General features: G+C 40.8%; 1 protein-coding gene across 11 annotated transcripts in view; it reads left to right on the top strand.

Moving 5' to 3' along the window:
* Positions 1–18,331, top strand: part of CUX1 (cut like homeobox 1) — a 283,317-nt gene that overhangs the window by 119,067 nt on the left and 145,919 nt on the right. For all 11 annotated transcript variants that reach the window (XM_069791426.1, XM_069791423.1, XM_069791422.1 and 8 more), the window contains exon 4: positions 8,973–9,051. In XM_069791426.1, the coding sequence (XP_069647527.1) occupies positions 8,973–9,051 (79 nt within the window). The remainder of the gene's footprint in view (positions 1–8,972; positions 9,052–18,331) is intronic.

Genomic DNA, 18,331 nt, shown 5'->3' with positions numbered 1-18,331 from the left:
GCTTTCCTGCTTTTCAGTGAAAGTCCCGTTAAACCACTCTGTGTAACAAAATGGAGTAAATCTAATATTTTGGTTGGGTAATTGTTTTCTTTTAATGTCCACTCCACAGGGAGTGGGTGGTGGGTAATTTCCTTTGTATAACAGGAGCACGGGGACGGTTTTGTGCTTCGTCTCGATTCTATTTCCCGATGCTAGCGGGGAAGGGAGAGAGGCGCACAGCGTGCTTTTGGGGTAACGGCAGCTCAGCAGCGTTTCATTTCTTTGTTTACACAAGTGTGTAAATGATTATTTATTTATTTTTGGCTGGCTTGATTGCAGTTTAAACAACATCTTTCCTGAGGAAGGTGATTTAAATATACTTCGGCATCTCGAAGGCAGATGCGCTCTGCCTGATGAGCATGTAGGATGTGTGCTGCCGGTAGTGGGCTGCAGGGTCGAAAACATCCCTGAGAGAAGACACGCTTAACTCCAGACTTACGGACAGAACCGTAGAAACTCTCAAACACAGTCAGAGCCTCTCCTCTGTGTACCTCTTTCTGCTTCCCATATTGATACCTTCCTGGGACAAACCTCGGCTATTGGGATAATGGGCAAGGTCCGAAACCTAACATAACACCACTAGAAGCAAGCAACAGGCACCGTGCACCTTTCTGAAGCTCTTGCAGGTTCATCTCCATCCCATCCAGTGTGCAGGCAAGTTGCACTGAGACAGCAGTTACTACTAGGGTAACTCTGGGGAGGATCAGCCCAAATCCTCTTATTTTTATATAATTGACAAAGTGCTGAAATATCTGTTGGCAGCTGGTGGGCTGTCTATATTAAGGCCCGCTATGCCGCTGCCACGCATTTGGGTGAAATGATAACAGTGGTGGGAAACTATTTATGCAAAATTCAGACAGGCAGCACTGTTTCAGTTCGCAGTGTCAGGAGTATCTTCTCATCCTTTTAAAAAAAGAGAGCTTGAAGTGTGCTGGAAGGAATGGGGATGGGAGAGCTGTGCTGGGCACAGTATTCTGCCGAGTGTCATTACAGTCCAGTCCCTGTTTCTCCAAATATAGAATGATCTCTGTATTTATTTCAAAATTGCTATGAGGCTCTATACAAGCCAGTGTCTGGTCTTGCTTTGTTGTAATAGAGAAGCAAGAGGGTAAGCTCAGTATAAAATATTAGCGAAAGGTTACATTTTGTTATTTATGTGCAGGTGGATTTTGCACAAAGGCAGTTCATGAGCTCATTCTTGCAAGGATTCCTCTGCCCTAATTTTTTTAAAATACATAAACAAAAGTTTGGATCATCCATAAGGGAGAAAAGCAATTGTGGGTTCTAGGTCACTGTTCACAGAGGCAGGAGGAGAGGCTGATGGGCAGGTGAAAGCACCCGCTCGCTTTACTGTGTAGCTCCTTCTCCCGCTGGGAAGCTGGAGGTGATGTCAAATAGCACAGGCTGCTCTGCCCTGGCAGGAGCATCGCTTTCTCTCCTTCCTCCCCTGCCCCACTTTGCTGCAGAAAGCGTGGCTGGGCTGGCCGCGGCAGGAGATGTTGCCCATCCCGCCTTGTGCTCTTGCAGAACCTCGAGGATCAAAAGTGGCAGGCTCTGACATCTCCCTGGTTGGTGGCGTAGTGAATAATTTGGTGATCTATTCTCTAGAAATTCTTTCCATTCGATAGAAGTTCTTTCAATTTTGGGGGGAAGTATGCATCCCCCGTTTGGAGGTCGTCTTTTTCTTACTTCCTGCTACGAGTCTTACCTTCTTTGCACTATGAAAATTCGCAACTGGCCCGTGCCAATTGAGGAGGGAGGCTACGATGCAAAGTATAGAATTACAAGGGTAAATAATTATTCATGCGCGTGAGGTGCGCCTGCCAAATTGGAGCACCCTAAATGTGGTTTCACACAGAGCTCTTTACACCCTTCAAATGTTCAAGTACAACATGATTTGGCTGATCACGAGCACCCACGCTACTGATTTTTCTAATCAGAGTAAAACTTTGCAAATCAATGATATTTCTGCAGCATTCTTGCTGCTTGTCTATCGATCCAGACGTCCCTGGAGTCAGTCTTGCTAGAGTTACTTATCTAAAACACCAGAAAACACTGGGAGGGTTTAAATAATGTGTTAGAGGGGCTAGGATGCTGGCATTATCTTGGTTGTCCAGGGTATCCTTTATTCTTCATGGACAGCTCTAAGCTTCGACGAAGCAAAGTCCTGATTTCCAGGACCAGGCTGCCCTTTAGTTTGTTTTACTTAAGCATGAGCAATACCAAAGTCTCCAGTAAAATTCTACCACCTCATTACATTACAGTGTATAATATGAACTAATATATATATATATTAACAAAGTTAATACACGTTGATACTATAAAGACTGATTGATAGAATAGTTAGGGAAGGGAATTTTCATACCATTTGGCACTTTGACCCTCCTTTTGCCATCCGCATTTTGTTGCTCTGGTTTCATGCCATACTCAATCCATGCCAGCGCGGGACTGACGCTGGCACGTGTCCTTGCCCCAGCCCTGGGTGCCCACCTCCTCCCTCGTGCTGAGTCTAGCAAATGCACAGGATGAGTCAGTTCAGTTTGCCGGCACGATGGAAAATAAATTCTTTCTTTCCTTCGTTGCTTAGGTTTTTGTGAAGCCAGTGAGCTGAATCATGCTACAACAGTGCAACTGCTAGATCTGATGCAAGAGAAGCGGGAGCCTGTGGCCTGAGGCAGGAGGAGAGAGCAGGGCTGTGCCGTTTGGTGCCTGCCCGACGGATGGATTAGGAGTCAAGTGAGAGCAGGAACTGAGAAATGCTGCTCAGACATGCAGAGAAGTGTGAGGAGGTTTATCAAAGGATCCAGGAGAGGTTCAGCAATGATAGCAGACCCACCGTTGCAGCGATCTGAAGGCAGGGTGGCATATAGTAAAAGCTATTTAAACAAAGCTGTCGTTCTGCTGTCAATATCTTGAGGCACATGTTGGGCTGGGCTGTTTCACTGGGAAGGAAGATCAAGGACTGGAAAAGCAACAAGAAGCTGTCCTGTGAAAATGAGGGAGCTGAGCTTTCCTCAGGGGATGACAGCGTTTTGTCTGGGAAAATCAGGATTTATCTGGGCATGAAAGGAACAGAAGGTTTCAAGGGTTCAAGGTTGCAGCTGTTTCACAGTGGAGGGAGGCAGGACTGAAAACTTGAAGGATTTGAGTCCTTAAAGCTCTCTTCTTAACTTGAGGTTAAACCATCAAGTTGGTGAGGCAGGCATGCTCTTCCCAAGCTCTTTGCTGGTAGCATACCTATGCACTGCACCCAAACAGCTTTGTTAAACAGATTGGTATTGTATCCACTGTGAAGCCCTTATTTTTGTTAAAGAATTTATAGCACAGCTAAAATACACACCATATGCTTTAAGCAGCTGCACAGGAATAATTTCTTTTTAATTTTGCTTCAAAAATCTTTTAATTGCAGCAAAGATAAAAAAACAGTATTTTTACTTTTCCTTTTGTCAGCTGACAAAATTTTATTTTGTCATAAATTAACTGGGATGATGAACTATATATTTTTATTAATTTCTAAAATTATAATGTTATACTTCTATTAATTAATTTATTAATACAGATAGCTGTTGGTATTAAGAAAGGGAAGTCAAGCCAACTGTGCGCATACCTTGCGTGCTTCTTAATCCACGCACACAGAGTGTCTTCTAGAGCTGTTGCGATGCTCCACCTTAGCAACTGATGTACTGTTTTATATGAAAGAGTAGCTAAGCTCTATTGTAATGGCTTCAAAGAAAGACTGATGCCATTGCATAGCATTAATAATGCTTGCTATAACCGCCATTTGATTCCAAGGCAGCTATTCGAGAATATAGGATGGCTTAAAATAATGGTGCATTAACGAGTTGTTGTCATGCTTTTCCCTTTGTTTAATGTTTCTTACAATTCTTAATGGCATTTTGGTAGCTCGAAGTAATTGAAGACAAATGGAAAAACTTTGTGATTCAAAACAATACGACAAAAGATGTGTAAGGGAGCTTTGCAGATGAAGGGGGATGGGTGTCTTGTTAAGGCATCTATTTATTAAATATCAGAACAGAAAAATAACTTCTGTTTTAAGTCATTTATTTTTATTTGATAAGTTAGTTCCAGATTGGGTAGGACAGTAAAAGACATGTCTTTTATGTTAGGGTGGCTAATGAGAGTGAGAATGACAACTGAAGAACAATGAGGATAAGTACGAGAGTTAGGACTACAAAATTCATATTTAGCATAGTTGTGTGAATGCTTGTGTTTGAGACACTGGATATGCAGTTAATTGTACTGCAAGTAAATCACCAATACTTCAGTAATGCCACACAGACACAGGAAGCAATGTCATCCCTTTAGTAAGGAGTTGTCTTTGGGATGCCGAGTTGTCTAAAAACAAAAGAAAAACACAGCAATGCTGAATGATCCAAGCTGATCTGTCAGGAGCAACACATTGTGGCCATGTGCTCATCTCGTGGTCTGCAAATGTGTTAATGTGCTGATATCTGTAAGTTCAGAGAATTTAAGTGTTGATGCAGAACGCGCCGGCATCTGGCAGTTCCAGCTTCCTTGCAGAGAGCTTTATCTTCCTGTTTCATCTTTAAATTCAGAAACACAATTGTGCAGCCTTCTGTCTGACTGTAGTCGATGTGGCAATACCACGTACAATACAGCACAGAAGAGCATCCCACTTCTGCGAACCTGAATACAGAATCTAGGCGATTTGTGGGGCAGTAGACATCAGACTTTAATTAATGCTGAAATTTCTTAGTGTGTAAAGAGTGACAAGATTCCAAAATAAAGCCACAGACTTTGCTTTTATCTTTTTGAACTTGACTGGACGTAGCTGCAATGGAAAGAGGCAATGTTCAGATGAAACTACATTCAGCATCTTCCCTGACATAGGTGGCCAGATTTATGGTGCTTACCTAAATGTGGAGATAAAACCGCGGATTTCATTGACGATATTTTGATTTTAGCCACATGTAGTAGATATTAGACTGGGACCAAACATTTCTAAAATAGGCTGTCTATGCTGCTGGAGTAGCATGCCAGCAACATCGGGCAACCAGCTGTCCTTCTGGCAGTGGGGAATGGGAGCAGACCAAGGAGGTCTTCACGGGCAAGTTAGAGAGAGATGATTACGGAGGAGAAGGGGGTCATCCAGCCTCTGGGGTGAACTTGATACTCTGAGCAACAACTCATGAAAGCACTTGACCTGGAAAAACAAGGTGGATAAAGGGAGGACTGCTCTCAAACCGGTGTCTCGCAGCGGCTCCCTCCGTATAGCTCCAGTGATATTTTAAAGATGAAGAGTGTGCTAAGGAGGGAGGATTCCTAGTGTCTCATTTCTGTTATCTCAGTATAGCGCCAGTGGTATTATCAAGACAAATAGTATGCCAAAACTTAAAAGTGAACATATGTTTATGGGGGTGGTGGGGAATACAGAGGTCACTGTTGTTTCTTTCTAGTCAGAGAAGACATAATGGGGCCTGGTTTAGATAAATTAAGATTTGGAGCTAAGCTCATGTCAAGACTATGCTAGTGTAATTATAAGTTGACTTCTTTCAGGGTCCCTGAAGTTTTTAGAGTCAAATAAAAATGTTCAGCAAGAGTTTTATAATGTAGTTCAACTGCTTTAATGTGAGCTGATTGGAGCTCGTCGTTGTTGGCTCCTGAACCAATTTTACTTTGATTTGGAAAATTTTCAGTGAGCTTCCAAATACTTACTTCCATGTCATTTCAGTGCTCTGTTTCCTCTGTTTCTGGACTTCATTTATATTTCGCTATTTTTGGTGTCTTTTTCATCCCATATTTCCTTATTTCCTTATGCAGCTGGAAGCTGGCATACTTAATTATTTTTTTATTCCAGTTAAAGTTGTCATGGTGCTTTTTCTAAATTTTATTTTAATACATAAAATAGTTTTGTTCATTTTTAATAGAACTTTAAATCGAACAGATTGATTGTTTGTTTTTTTTTTTTTTTTTTTTTTAGCAACTAAAACATAAAATAATCTTTCTGCCTGTGGGATTGTTTGGAATTCTGGTTCTGAATTGGGGGGGGGGGTGGTGGTGATGAAAGTTCCTGCAATTTACAAACTGCTTCTGCAAAAAGTCTCTGATCTCCTTGGAAGGTGTTGTTTCATTTCTGTTTTATATTTTAATCACTATGTAACTGGTAAGGAGTGAATAAACCACACCTTTTGTAATACTTAGGGAAACTATAAGTACAAATGCCCTTTATTAAAATGTGAAAAAAAAGCTGTAATAGGAAATCCATCCTACTATTTCACAGAAATGTAAGCATTTTAAATGCTTTGGTTTTCGTAGAAGGGGCAAATGAATTTTTCAAAATACAGTACAGAATCAGTTCTGTAATGCTAATTGTATTTAATAATAGTAATTTAAATTTGGCTGTACTCTGCTGAGCAGCAGCGAGAGAAAATTGTATGTGGGAACGTTAAAGTCCAGAAGTCTAACATATGGTGTGCTTTGGCCTTCAAAGTCTGTCTTTATGTACCCACGAAATATCTCAACTGCAAAAGTCTTTCTGATGGCTGCCCCCTCCTTTCTCGCCCGTTCACAAACGGTGTCTGATACTCCCAAGCATTGATTTACACTACCCGGTGCCTCTCTGCCTTTGGCAGTTTGTTCCAGATTCTAATTTCAAATACTCTTTGTGTGAAAATGTTCTAACCGAATTACTTATGTTCTCATTCCCTAATGAGCATCAGTCCATCTGTGATTGCTTGAATTAAACTTAATAAATGGGTTATTCACAACCATCAATCCCTCGCTCTCCAGCACGTCATATGCCCAGTGAGATTCCAGTGCCTTTCCATAGCCTTTCTTGGTAAACTCTAAAAGACAAGTATGGCCAGCATTTCCTGAGAATTTGTATCTGCTCTCCACATCCTTCATCATTTTGGCCTCTGCTGCTTGTTTATCATCTCTCCAATACCCCCCCCCCCCCTTCCTTTTTTTTAATTGATAAGAATAAGTTGCAAATAGGTCAGGTTTCAGTTACGCTACACCTCCACCAAGCTACATAAATTAATCCAGATTTTGGGGGGTTGTCAAAAAAAAAAAAAAGGGAATTTAATTTGTTTCTCTAAATACCATCTTGTATTGTGTTATGATAACTTGTCTCTTCACAACCTCTCGCCATATCTCTCAAGATTTCATTGCTGCTGCCAAACGCTGTGCAGATGCTTTCAGCGTCCTTATATTCCTCCTTGACCCCTCAAGTCTTTTCTTCGTTTATACGTTGTGCATTGTGATTCTGTGTAATTTCTACAATTGTCCTTGTCCTTTGGTTTTCTGGCCTTAATCCTCTCCGTAATGATCTCTACAAGTCACTTATCAGCCATAAGACTAATCTATACAAATCACGTGGCGTTCCCGCGCTCTGCTCCTGTGCACTTTGCGTCCGACTCCCTCCATTATTTTAATCATCTACATCGTAGGATTTCCCCCCGCCCCCAGTCCTTCCCTTTGCAAAGTCATTTTCGTACAAAGTAAACAGAAGTGGCACCAAATCTGACCCCGCAGCACCCTCCGGCTTATCTCTCCTCCTCCCTGCACCGCTTCCTTTCCCTGGCACCCTCTGCTTCCTGCGCCACCGCGCTCTGCAAACCCCTGCAGCCCTCTGGGTTTGTAGCACGCTCTCCAATTCTGCAGATCTCCCTCCTGTAGAATAAAATATCAGATACTTTCCTGAAATACAGATACAGTAAACTCTGTCCATTGTTTCTGCCTTATCTACCAAATCAATAATGTGGTGAAAGAATTCAAGGACGTTTTTCAGACAGGACCTTCCTTTTTTAGCACATGTTGACGTACACATCTTTAAATGGTTTCATAATATGAACTGCTTTTCAGATACACAGAAGAATTGGTATCGGGCCTTTGTATCCGTAGCTTTTCAGAGCCTTCCTTGCTTTTTACTAAAATACGGGAACGATAATCTCCATACTTTTAGTTTCCTGATTTCGGTAAGCTGCCGCAGAACTGTGTCAGGCTTTCCTGTTTCCCCTTCTGTCTCTTTCTGCTTTGGAGTGTTAATTCAATGGACCTGGTCTTTGGTCGGTTTGGTTGGTTTTTGTCAATATTTAGTGATTGTAAATCCTCTGTTTTCTAGTACATTAGGAGAATACATGTTTACCAAAAAAAGTCGCAGTGGAGTAAGTGTTCTGTTCTCAGAGCCATAAAAGCTGCCTTTCCTTGTAAAATGAAGTTTTAGATGAAAATACAGATTTAGGAGAAAATAACATATTGTGTGAGGTAGTATTTTCCCTCACCTGGGCAGACAGCTTCTTAGATTAGTATTGCGTGTGTGACAAAATATGAAGAGAAGCTAGTCAGGGGAGCCTGGCTTGAGCTCATGAGTGCAAGACAGTATAGACTCTATGAGTCTGTGCCTGAGCTTTATCAGAAAACTTACTTGCATGTAGAAAATTCACAGTTGTTCAGTGTTAAGTATCACAGGGTGCCCAACAAGTACATCTTTTCATCCTCTCGTAGGCTTAGTGGAAATAAGAGAAAAATGTATTTGCCACAATAAAGGCAGAGCGTGACATCAGAAGTGCACGCAGTTCCCATTTGTTGTGTTAGATCTTAATAAGTGGTAAAGGAAAAGGAAAACTGTTGTTGAGGAGAGAACCTGTCTGGCAAATACCATGCTTTTTCTAAAGGTTTAAAGTAAAGAATCACAATAGACAGCAGTGTTCATAAAAATATTGATACTTGCTATTGTGCTGAAACAGGACTTTAAATTATATTCAGTACAAACATACCAGAAATATCCTTACAAAGCTGCTTCTATAGCAGCTGTACACAGGAGACTCAGGTTCCCTTTTTATGTATTAACTAGTTTTATATGAAATATATTAATTTATTTTTGTAGCTCTGAGTGTAAGAGTTGTATTGGAACCCATCTAAAAGCCTTTTCTCATCACCCATTTTAGATTGACGCATTGGGTAAAAGAAGCAAAGAAGCAGAGGCAGCCTTCTTGAATGTTTATAAGAGATTAATTGATGTTCCAGGTAAGTGAATTATTTCCTTATTCTGAAAATCTGATGTTTTATGTTCACGTGAACGCTACTGGGCATTTTTTCTACCTTTGATAAGGTAAACATGAGCAATGGTTCTATTCTGAAACTGATAACGCTCCAGTATTGTTTCTAATCAAAAGAACTATAACTAAGGCACATTTCATGACTTCTCTTAAAACTGTTCATTGCATTTACATTTTAATGTTTGTATGAGTCATTGTATGTTATTACAATATTGTGTAATTCTCAGTAATTTGTTTTATTAGAGAGTTCAGATATTTTTAACAAAAAAGATACATCTTGAAGCTTCATCAAGAAGCAGCAATATTTGTACTTATAAAGGACAAAGAAAATTTTTCATACTTCCCAAATTAAAAAAAAAGCCTTACTGAAAAGTAAATCACTACCAAATTTCAATTGTGTTCAGTGTAAGTGTGATCATAAATTTTATTCAAAGGCCTTTACTGTATGTGTTTTCAACTTTCCTTTATGTTTGGCATCAGAAGTTTCCAGTTCATTTCTTTTTACTTTTTTGAAGGTTGATTTTTTTGTTTTCCCCAATGGTAGATAAATACTGTCTGAATAGATTTTTCTTTTTGCTACTGTACCCAAAGATGAGAAGGAGTTAGGAGTCCAAGTCTCTACTTCTAAGTCTTGGCCTGACTGAGCTGTTGGCATATGACAGTGTGTGTGTATGATTTTATACTTTTATAAAATGTTGACATTATATATAGTATTCAGAATACTTACCTCAAGAGAGGTTTTGAGGGCATAATTAATACTTCTAAGGGCTTTTAAGGCTTCATTGCAAAGTGCACCCTAGTCTTTACTTGTTTTACCTTTTAAGGAGTACATTTCATGCACACTTCAAATAAAAATTAATTTTTTTAATGTTTCGTTTACACCTTAGCTGGTTAAAAGGTCAGGGGTTTTCAGATGCTTAGTCAGAACTAACATACATCTTTTTTTATGCTTTCACATCTATAGTCTGAGTAGTGCCCAGTGGCCAGTACCTGCTGTATTAAGTGCAGCATACGTAGAGAGATGCAAGGACTTACCATGCTCACAGTTGCCTCAGAAATGTTGGGGTTTAGGTTAATCAGCTATGGTCTGTGAGTTTTCGTTTACTTGTTTCCTGCTCATAATCTTAGTTAACATTCCATAGGTGAACAGCTTCCTTTGCACATCTGCTCGTGCCGTGGGAGGAGGCGGGTAACTCAGAGCGGCTCCAGACTGTTCTTAAAGGGTGCGAGCAGTTTGCACTGGCCCGAGCAGCATGGGCATGGGTTGGGCTCTCACAGCTCTGTTCTGTAAAGGAAACCCCTCCATGAAAATGTACCCAACATACCTGCAAGTCCACCATTCAGTGCTAAGGAGAGAAGCTGTAGCCCCTCCATCTCCATACGAATGCAGCCCAGGGTGCTTGTTTCCTGCCACAATTTGGGAGGCAAGTAGGTTTGATTTCTAATGGTCTGGTTTTTTTCACAACTGAGTAGTTGTGTCAAACAAGAGCTGTGTGGGATCCTTTGCATGCTCTTGTGCAGAGGCTTTTTTATGAAGCCTGGCATTATCACAGGTGCTGGGGTTTGAACAGCAGAGTCAGACCAAAGCCTGACGGAGAAGGTAGGACATACATCCCACCTGTGCTGTAGGATCTAAATGGTGAGGGACTTTGTCAGTACTTCCTTGTAGGAGAAAGAATTTTCTCCCTTCCTTCATTTGCCAGAGCAAAATTTACACCCCTTCTTCCACACTCCGTAATCTCTCTCTTGTCCAGCCTTCCCTTGCGTGTGCCTTATGTTATGTGTCAGAGAACTATTTCTTTGATATTCTTACTACATGTAAAATTCCAGCCTGGCTATGTTGCGAGTGCGAGTCTCGGAGTCTGTGGGATTGGAACTATTTACAGGTTTTAGTCCCATGCTCTATCTGCAGGCCTGAGAGGCACACGAGGGGTGTACTGATGTTGCTAAAAGCAAATTCCAGGTTCTCACGGAGAAGTCCGGCCGGTCTCCTGTAGCTGTATGCAGGCGTAACAAATACTCACCGTTTACAACTCATACTGCAATGAAAAGGGAAACAGTCGTTAGGAATGTATGGCACTGGTATTCGTCACGATGCGGTAGGGCTGAGTTAGGCGTATGCAGTTAGGGGCTTGCTTCACTGTATTGGCTTTTTTAATTTACTTCTCATTGTATGTAGTCTTTTACTTTGTGTATGTATCCATAGAGGGCTTTCCTTTATAAAAGACCATCAGTATTCATTTATCACATGTGTTGTTTTGCCTCTGTGGCTTTATGTATCTTTTGACCTGTCCAGTTGGTATTTCAAATATTTAGGTATACTTTTAGCTCCAAAATCCTGCTATGTTTTCTTTTCGATGTGAGAAGGGAGCTATGATGTTTTGAGAAAGCTATGACTGGAATGCTGCGGAGTGGTTATTTAGCATTAAGCATCACTGTTACATGACAAGGGTGCAATTTTATCAGACTTTCAATATCCTTTATAGGACCATATAATAATTGCAGCTGAAGTCTAATTCCCAGCAGCCAATTTTATGGTTCTTGAGGAAAGCACATATTCCTCTCCTCAGTAATAATGTGCACACTTTATATAATTAAAAAGGGCTTCTATTTTAATTTTACTATAAAATGATCTGTATTGAAACTCCAGCTACGGTGCTTTATGGATTCAGCTAAATTTAATGATTTTCTTTCCTGACTTGACCAGAGTTTTCACTCAGGCTCAGCAGTAAGAAATTTGTGGGAAGGGTGGTATTTTACTTGTAAATTTTCCTATACACATCAGGGATTTTCTCTTGAAAAGATAAAACAGACCTTTTCATATCTCTCTCCAGCTTTATGATACTGTTAAAACAGCATTATCATTGGTTTGTGCTGCAAAATTTATCCTTTCTAAAGGAAAGTACATGTCAAAGAAAACATTTTGTTTTATGTACGTTTATACAGCTGTAATTCTCACTCAGATCATTCTGTCTTGCTTGAGACTGAACATTTTTAATTAATGGAATTAATTTTCTCATTTAATTGCCTTATTTTCAGTATGCAGTAGAGAGCTAGAGAAAAGTGAATGCTGCCACATGAATTGCACTAATCAACAAGGTTGTCACAACTTACCTTTAAAAATAATGTGAATATATTTATTTTGAAGGGAGGTGGGGTGTGTGTTTTGAGGAAGCTTTCTTCCATCCGTTCAAGATTCCTTTCTCTTCAGTTTTATAAAATCAGTGTATTATGTTGGCACCCTTGGCTTTTAGGGTCTTAATCTTGCAAACACTTCAAGTGAAATTGGAGCCCTGTTGTGCAAGTGTTTGGAGGAGCGCTGTTGCCTTGCAGAAACAGTATATTCATAATTCTGTTTTTCTAAAGCTTTGAAAGAAAAATATTAAGCATTAAAATACAAAAAATTAAATATTTTTTCCTTTAAAAAGGAGCAATGTTCATTACTTAATTTTTTTTTAAACAAAACTTCACTGTAATTTTCAAGTGAAAGTTAAAATGTGGAGACCCAGAGTGAATGCCAGATGACAGTATCTGGATAAACTGGTTAAATAGAGTGTCTTTTTATGCTGTGTCTTTATTACTGTGCAGTTACTGCACAATGCCACAGTTGGATTTGCTTAGTTTTCAGTATTGCTCCTGTTAAGCACGACTCTTACATAGGCAAAGAAGAAACAATTCTGCCTTTAAACAGAAAATCCGCTATCTTGATGTGGCCACGATTAAAACAAATTTGCGTTCGGTGGCTGTTTTCCTATAAAAGCTGATTGTATATCTTTTGCAATACTGCCAAGAGTTTGCCACCAAAGGGGAGTACCTGAAAAGCTTGCCTCCTTCCCAGTTCTCTCTCTACTCCAGGGGAGAATTCGTGTGCCCGGGCCATGGGTGCAGCAGTGCCAGCCCCGGCCGTGCTCGGGCACCCCACGCGCTGCTCTGCTGAAACATAGTCCTAACCCTCGCCCCCTCCTCCGTAACGCCTTTCCGCTTAAGGCACAGTATTGCATCTCAGTTATACCCTGTACAAATATAATAGGAAAAAGTGTTGCGCTTTTTCAGTATATACACATTTGAGAATCGGGGCAGGTTAATGCAAAGTATTTGCTCTTAGTTTGGTGGGGACTGTGCAGCCTTCTAGGGTTGAGCCATAAACGGTATTCGTTTCTGCTTAATGGGAATTTTCTCATCAAGAAACTAAATGACTCTTACAGTGTAAAAGGGGATGTATGTGTGGGTTTCATTGGAAACTCTTCACAGGTCTGTGTTGTGATCAGATTTGCTGTAAGTTTGGAGCTATATAATGTGCATGACGTGGTTTTTAGCTCAGAGGACCCACTATCTAAGGAAAGTATAAAATAAGAGGCTAAAAAAAAGAAAAAAACATTTTAAAGCAATAACGGTGAAAGATGGCTGAAGTGGAAATTTTATCTTTCCCTTACTCCTTGCCATCATAAATTGCACGCCCTGCCATGGGGGCTGTATCTTACTAAGAGGTTTGGAGGAGAAACAAGCTAGTTCCAAGGGAGTTTTCCACACACCCATCATTACATGTAGTATTTTTGTTTACATATAATCACAGTTCAGCCTTGCAAATGCAAACTGCCCTGCATTCAGGCATTGGAACAGGCTGCCCAGGGAAGTGGTGGAGTCACCATCCCTGGAGGTGTTCCAAAAGCGCGTAGACAAGGCACTTCAGGACATGGTTTAGTGGGCATGGCTGACAGTTGGACTTGATGATCTTAACGGTCTTTTCCAACCTAAACAATTCTATGATTCTATAGGGCTTTCTTTTTCCAAGGAATTATTTAGCTGAGGAAACACACACTTCTTTTAAAATAAGTAATCAGTAAAACACAAAGTGTTAGGGAATTAGTTCTAAAGGCAGAAATGAAAATTTGTTTCTTGCCCATAAAGAGAGCTTCATTCCTTCACCACAGAGCCCATGCTAGCAGCAGTGTGAGATGCAGTGCTTACTGCTGTCACTCCATTGGCTTGTGATTATTTACAACTTAGTAACACTCTCCAGACTTGTATTGCTCTTTGGGCTAAGAGAAGACTTCCATTTAAAGTGTATTTGATCAATGTTCTGAGATTAAAGGTGATAACAAGAGAAAAACAGGTTTGATTTCCCCCCCTCCCCCCCGAAAAATTATCCGCTGCTTATGTTGGAGGTGATAAATGTGTATGAAGTTGTTGTATTTATATACGTTATGTGATGTGTTTGGATTTTTTTGTAAAGCATAATGTTAAGCAGAAAGCATAAAGGTTAATGCCAGCCCTGGTAGCAGGAAGTCTGCATAGACTTCTACATACTCAGATGACCCAGAAGTTGCATGATGTGCTTAAATTGCAACATAAGCACACCCAGCCTTTTGTGCCCCTAGAGAAGAGCTGGTTGAATAAAAATTTAGGGGGGGAGGAAAAGAGGTTCAGTCCAAGGGACTCTGTTAAGCATATGGCAAACTAGAATACTAAAAACATAGTTTGAAGAAATTAATACTCAGAGCACTCATCATTGAGCTAATAGTTAACTGTTTGACAAAACTCTGTCTAAAGAGCAAGATCGGGTTATAGTATACCCTGAGTTTGTGGTATATCAAGACTGATCAGCACAGAAAATTTTTGAGAAACGTTTGGTATCATTACAAACAGTGTGAACAATTTTAAGCAGTTCCTGGTTTGTTAATATGATGTGTCAAAATGGTCACCCCTTTCCAAATAAAGTATGTTTGAATAAAATTGAAGATAGACACATAAAATAAAAAGGCTTATATTTTTGCTGCCCCTAACTTTGCAAGGGAAATGAATATTCATAATGTGCCTTTTCTCAACTTTAGAGGGAAAAGAAAACAGTATTACAGTGAGTAGTCTTAGGAGGAAAGGAAGCAAAATGAACTTGCTCGTGGACAACAGAAGTAGTGCAGACACCCCACTCGGAGCAGTAGGGTATCTTTCTAAACACACTTGAAAATCTGGTAAAATTAAGCAGAAAATTGAGCATAGTTAATACTTGAAAGAGTGAAAAGTGATAAACCCCTGTGGCTGCAGGCAGTGATTTAGCTTGTGACTGTATCCCATCTGAAGACAAAATCCTTGATACTTCACCAGCATGTTTAGACCAGGTAAAAAAACTGGAGTTGCATAAACATACGAAAAATGCCCCAGTTCTGGAAGCTGCGTCTGGAAGAGAAGTCTGTACAGTAAAAAATGAGGGACTGTAGACATTGGTGACTTGCCCCAAACTGTTCTGCAAACCTTTGCACAAAGAAATGCCTGAGGTGGGGGTGAGAGGGACAGTTTAAAGTCCAGGCTGCAGATGGGAGATTTTGAACAGTGTTTTGGTAGGGTCAGCGGCTGCTGCCGTTTTATTTTCCAGAACAGTCTGAATCGCCTGGGATACTGCTCTAGCCTTCGGGTAGCCCAGCGCTGAGGAATGTAGAAGTAGCTCATAATCACTTCAGCCTCCTTCCCTCTGGGGTTTGAATTCAGAGACACAGCGTAAAAAACAATTTTGGATCTGTACTAGATGAATGCACGCTGGTAGGGCATACTGTTAGCATTACATAGTTGTTTTCAGATGAAGCGCAAAGTCCTGGCCAATTCTCATCTTTAGTATTCATTCACTTTATCCTTATGTTTTGAAACTGATGTCAAAATAACTAAAAATAGCTCTGTTACCTGAACATGTGGCTTGAAATTGGGCTTGTCTGATCACATACTTTTTTCTTTTTTCTCATTGAATTAATAATTGGATAAATTCCTTTGTAAAAGCTGGGGTAAATATTCGAAGGAAGAAATATCCTTAAAGCATACACTTTAAAAAATTTATTGTGTGGCTGTCAAGCCCTGTTTTACTTGGTAGGCTGGAGGCACGGAAGGAAGAGGGAGGTGCAGATAAGGGGAAGGATGCAATGAATAGAAGCAGGAAGAATGTGCCCTGTAAGAGAGAAGATATCTCTGCGGGCGCTGGTTGCCTTCACCTGGAGGTGGTAACTGCGGCACCCTTTGAAAGCAGTTGCTTCAGGGAGTGGAGTTAGAGCAGCCCTAACCCTGGTGACTGGAGCAGCGCTGCACGTTTGGAGCAAAAGAGGCAGAGTGTGGTTGTGGTGGGGAACATTGGACTTTGCCTTTCTCGGTTGCAGGAATGTGAACTGGAATTAGAATAAACCCCAGCTTTCGGAGGGTTTAGTGCTAACTCTATTCAGAAGCCTTTAGGAGAAAGAAGGGGTGATTGTGGCAGAAATGCTTTCAAACATAGTAGAAGGTTCTTTTTTCTTTTTATAATCTCAAAGTAGGAGAAACGAAACTTAGAGTACAAGTGATTTTCTGTAACTGTCCTTTGCTTTGCACTGAGCTCAGTGTGCGAGCAGTAAATTCCAATGTCTTCAGCCATTATTAGAAATTAACGATCAAATTGGAGCATTTTCAGTTGCAGTGGCTTCTCTTGTAACTCATTAGGTCCTTTTTCAGCTGACATTGTAGTGCCATAAAATATTTTATCACCTATTATGCATACCCCACTTTTAATATTAAAAACTTTTCTGAGGATTTATTTTGGTAACTACTTTGAAAATACAGGGAACTGCAACGCAAATCATTAAGCAGTCAATCATTTACTCTGCCTTATATGACTTTTTTGGATACGAGGGTAGAGACAGATCTCAAAATCTGGGGCAGGGCCAGAGCATCTTTCCGGCAGTAGCCATTCTTGAATTGGTAGATAAATAAAGGATGTTTTTAAATAACAGCCCGCAAGATCTAAGAACCACATTCTGGCAAAGGGATCTATATGATTGTGGTCAAATTGGCTATATACCATCTTGCAGCGTTTCACTTACCCCTGCAAGCATTGGAGAGTGCCGCCACGGAGAACTTTTGTCGTGATTAATGGGGAGGAAGGGCGCCAGTTTGCTTCGACTTCCTCCCGTCCTCATACAGAGGGGTCGCATCAGGATTGCTTTACTGCTTTCAGAGGTCAGCAGAATTTGGGATTCTGCTTTTTTGCTAGTAGGGAAAATGACAGTCCCTCACCCTCTTGTGGGCACTTTGAATTCCCTGGTACAGCCCTTACAAAATGCTCTGACAGCAGGAGGGTGAGGAGAACACTGTAAAAAAAAGTGGAAAAAAATAAAAGGAAGAGAGAGATCCCAGTCCTGTGGGATGGGGGTGGTCTGTATAATTCTTGATCGAAGGAAGAACCTTTTCATGTTTTTTATGAAGTGAGGATTTGGAGAGATGATGAGCTTTGTTTCAAACGGAATTACGGCTATAACTCTTCTGTCCCTGGGCTACCAGAGTCATAGGGGAAAAGGAGGAAAGCTATCATTTATTCCATGAAATCTTTGTCTCAGTCTCTCTAGGCTATTTCAATTTACCCCTGAAATTTCTGGGGAATAATTAATGAATTAATTAAGTATGCTGTGAGGTGTTTGAATATTCAAAAGCTACAATGTAATTATTATTTTTTCTAAAACACATTTTCAAGTTATTTTCAGATACGCAGCCTCCCAAAAAAGCACTTACTGCATCAGAAGCTAATAAGAGCTTCTTCCTGCTCTTCCTGCCTGTAAACCAGAGCCCATTCTCCAAAAGAGATGTTCATTGTAAAGAGCAGCGGTAGGGCTGAGCGGCGATGCATTTAGAAAGTCAAAAACTTCTTTTACTTCGTGATGAAAGTATTGTGACAGCAGAGCTGAACTTCTGGCTTTTTTAAAAAGTTAAATCACGTTAATAAAGTTGTGTTGAGGAGGATATCCCCCCCCTTATCATTTTGTGTGGGCGTTTCTTGTGAGCGATCGCTAAGAAAGCTTTGCTTACAGTGTGGTTTAGGCAACAGAAATACAGCCTTGTTGAAAGAAACGCATTGCCTCCGATGAATTATTTTTAGATCTGAACCTTAGGAAACACGTTTCCAGTGATATAAAATATTAATTGCCCCTGTAGTTCTGGCACTGTTTCATAACTTGCTTTCTTCACGTTTCCAGCGTTAGAGGCCTGTAGCGGAGAGGGAGGAGGGGATTTAGGAGAAGTCCCTTGTTTTGGAAAAGTCTCTTCAGGAGCTCCATTTTAAGACACCAGATGAAGGCGTTTTGCAAATAAGCAGAAGAGCCAGCCCGCTGGCCCCGGGCAGGGCAGAGCGCCGGCACCTGACGCCTTTCCGAGCGTCGCACCGTGCCCGAAAACGGTTCGGTGGCGGTGGCTTCGCAAGGTGCGAGCACCCCCCCCCCCACCCCGGAGCTGCAGCCCCCTCAGCT

Source organism: Haliaeetus albicilla, chromosome 9, assembly GCF_947461875.1.
Source record: "Haliaeetus albicilla chromosome 9, bHalAlb1.1, whole genome shotgun sequence".
In the NCBI taxonomy this organism is placed as follows: Eukaryota; Metazoa; Chordata; class Aves; order Accipitriformes; family Accipitridae; genus Haliaeetus; species Haliaeetus albicilla.
The sequence above is the reverse complement of the archived record's forward strand: the minus strand, read 5'-3'. Positions and strand labels throughout refer to the sequence as shown.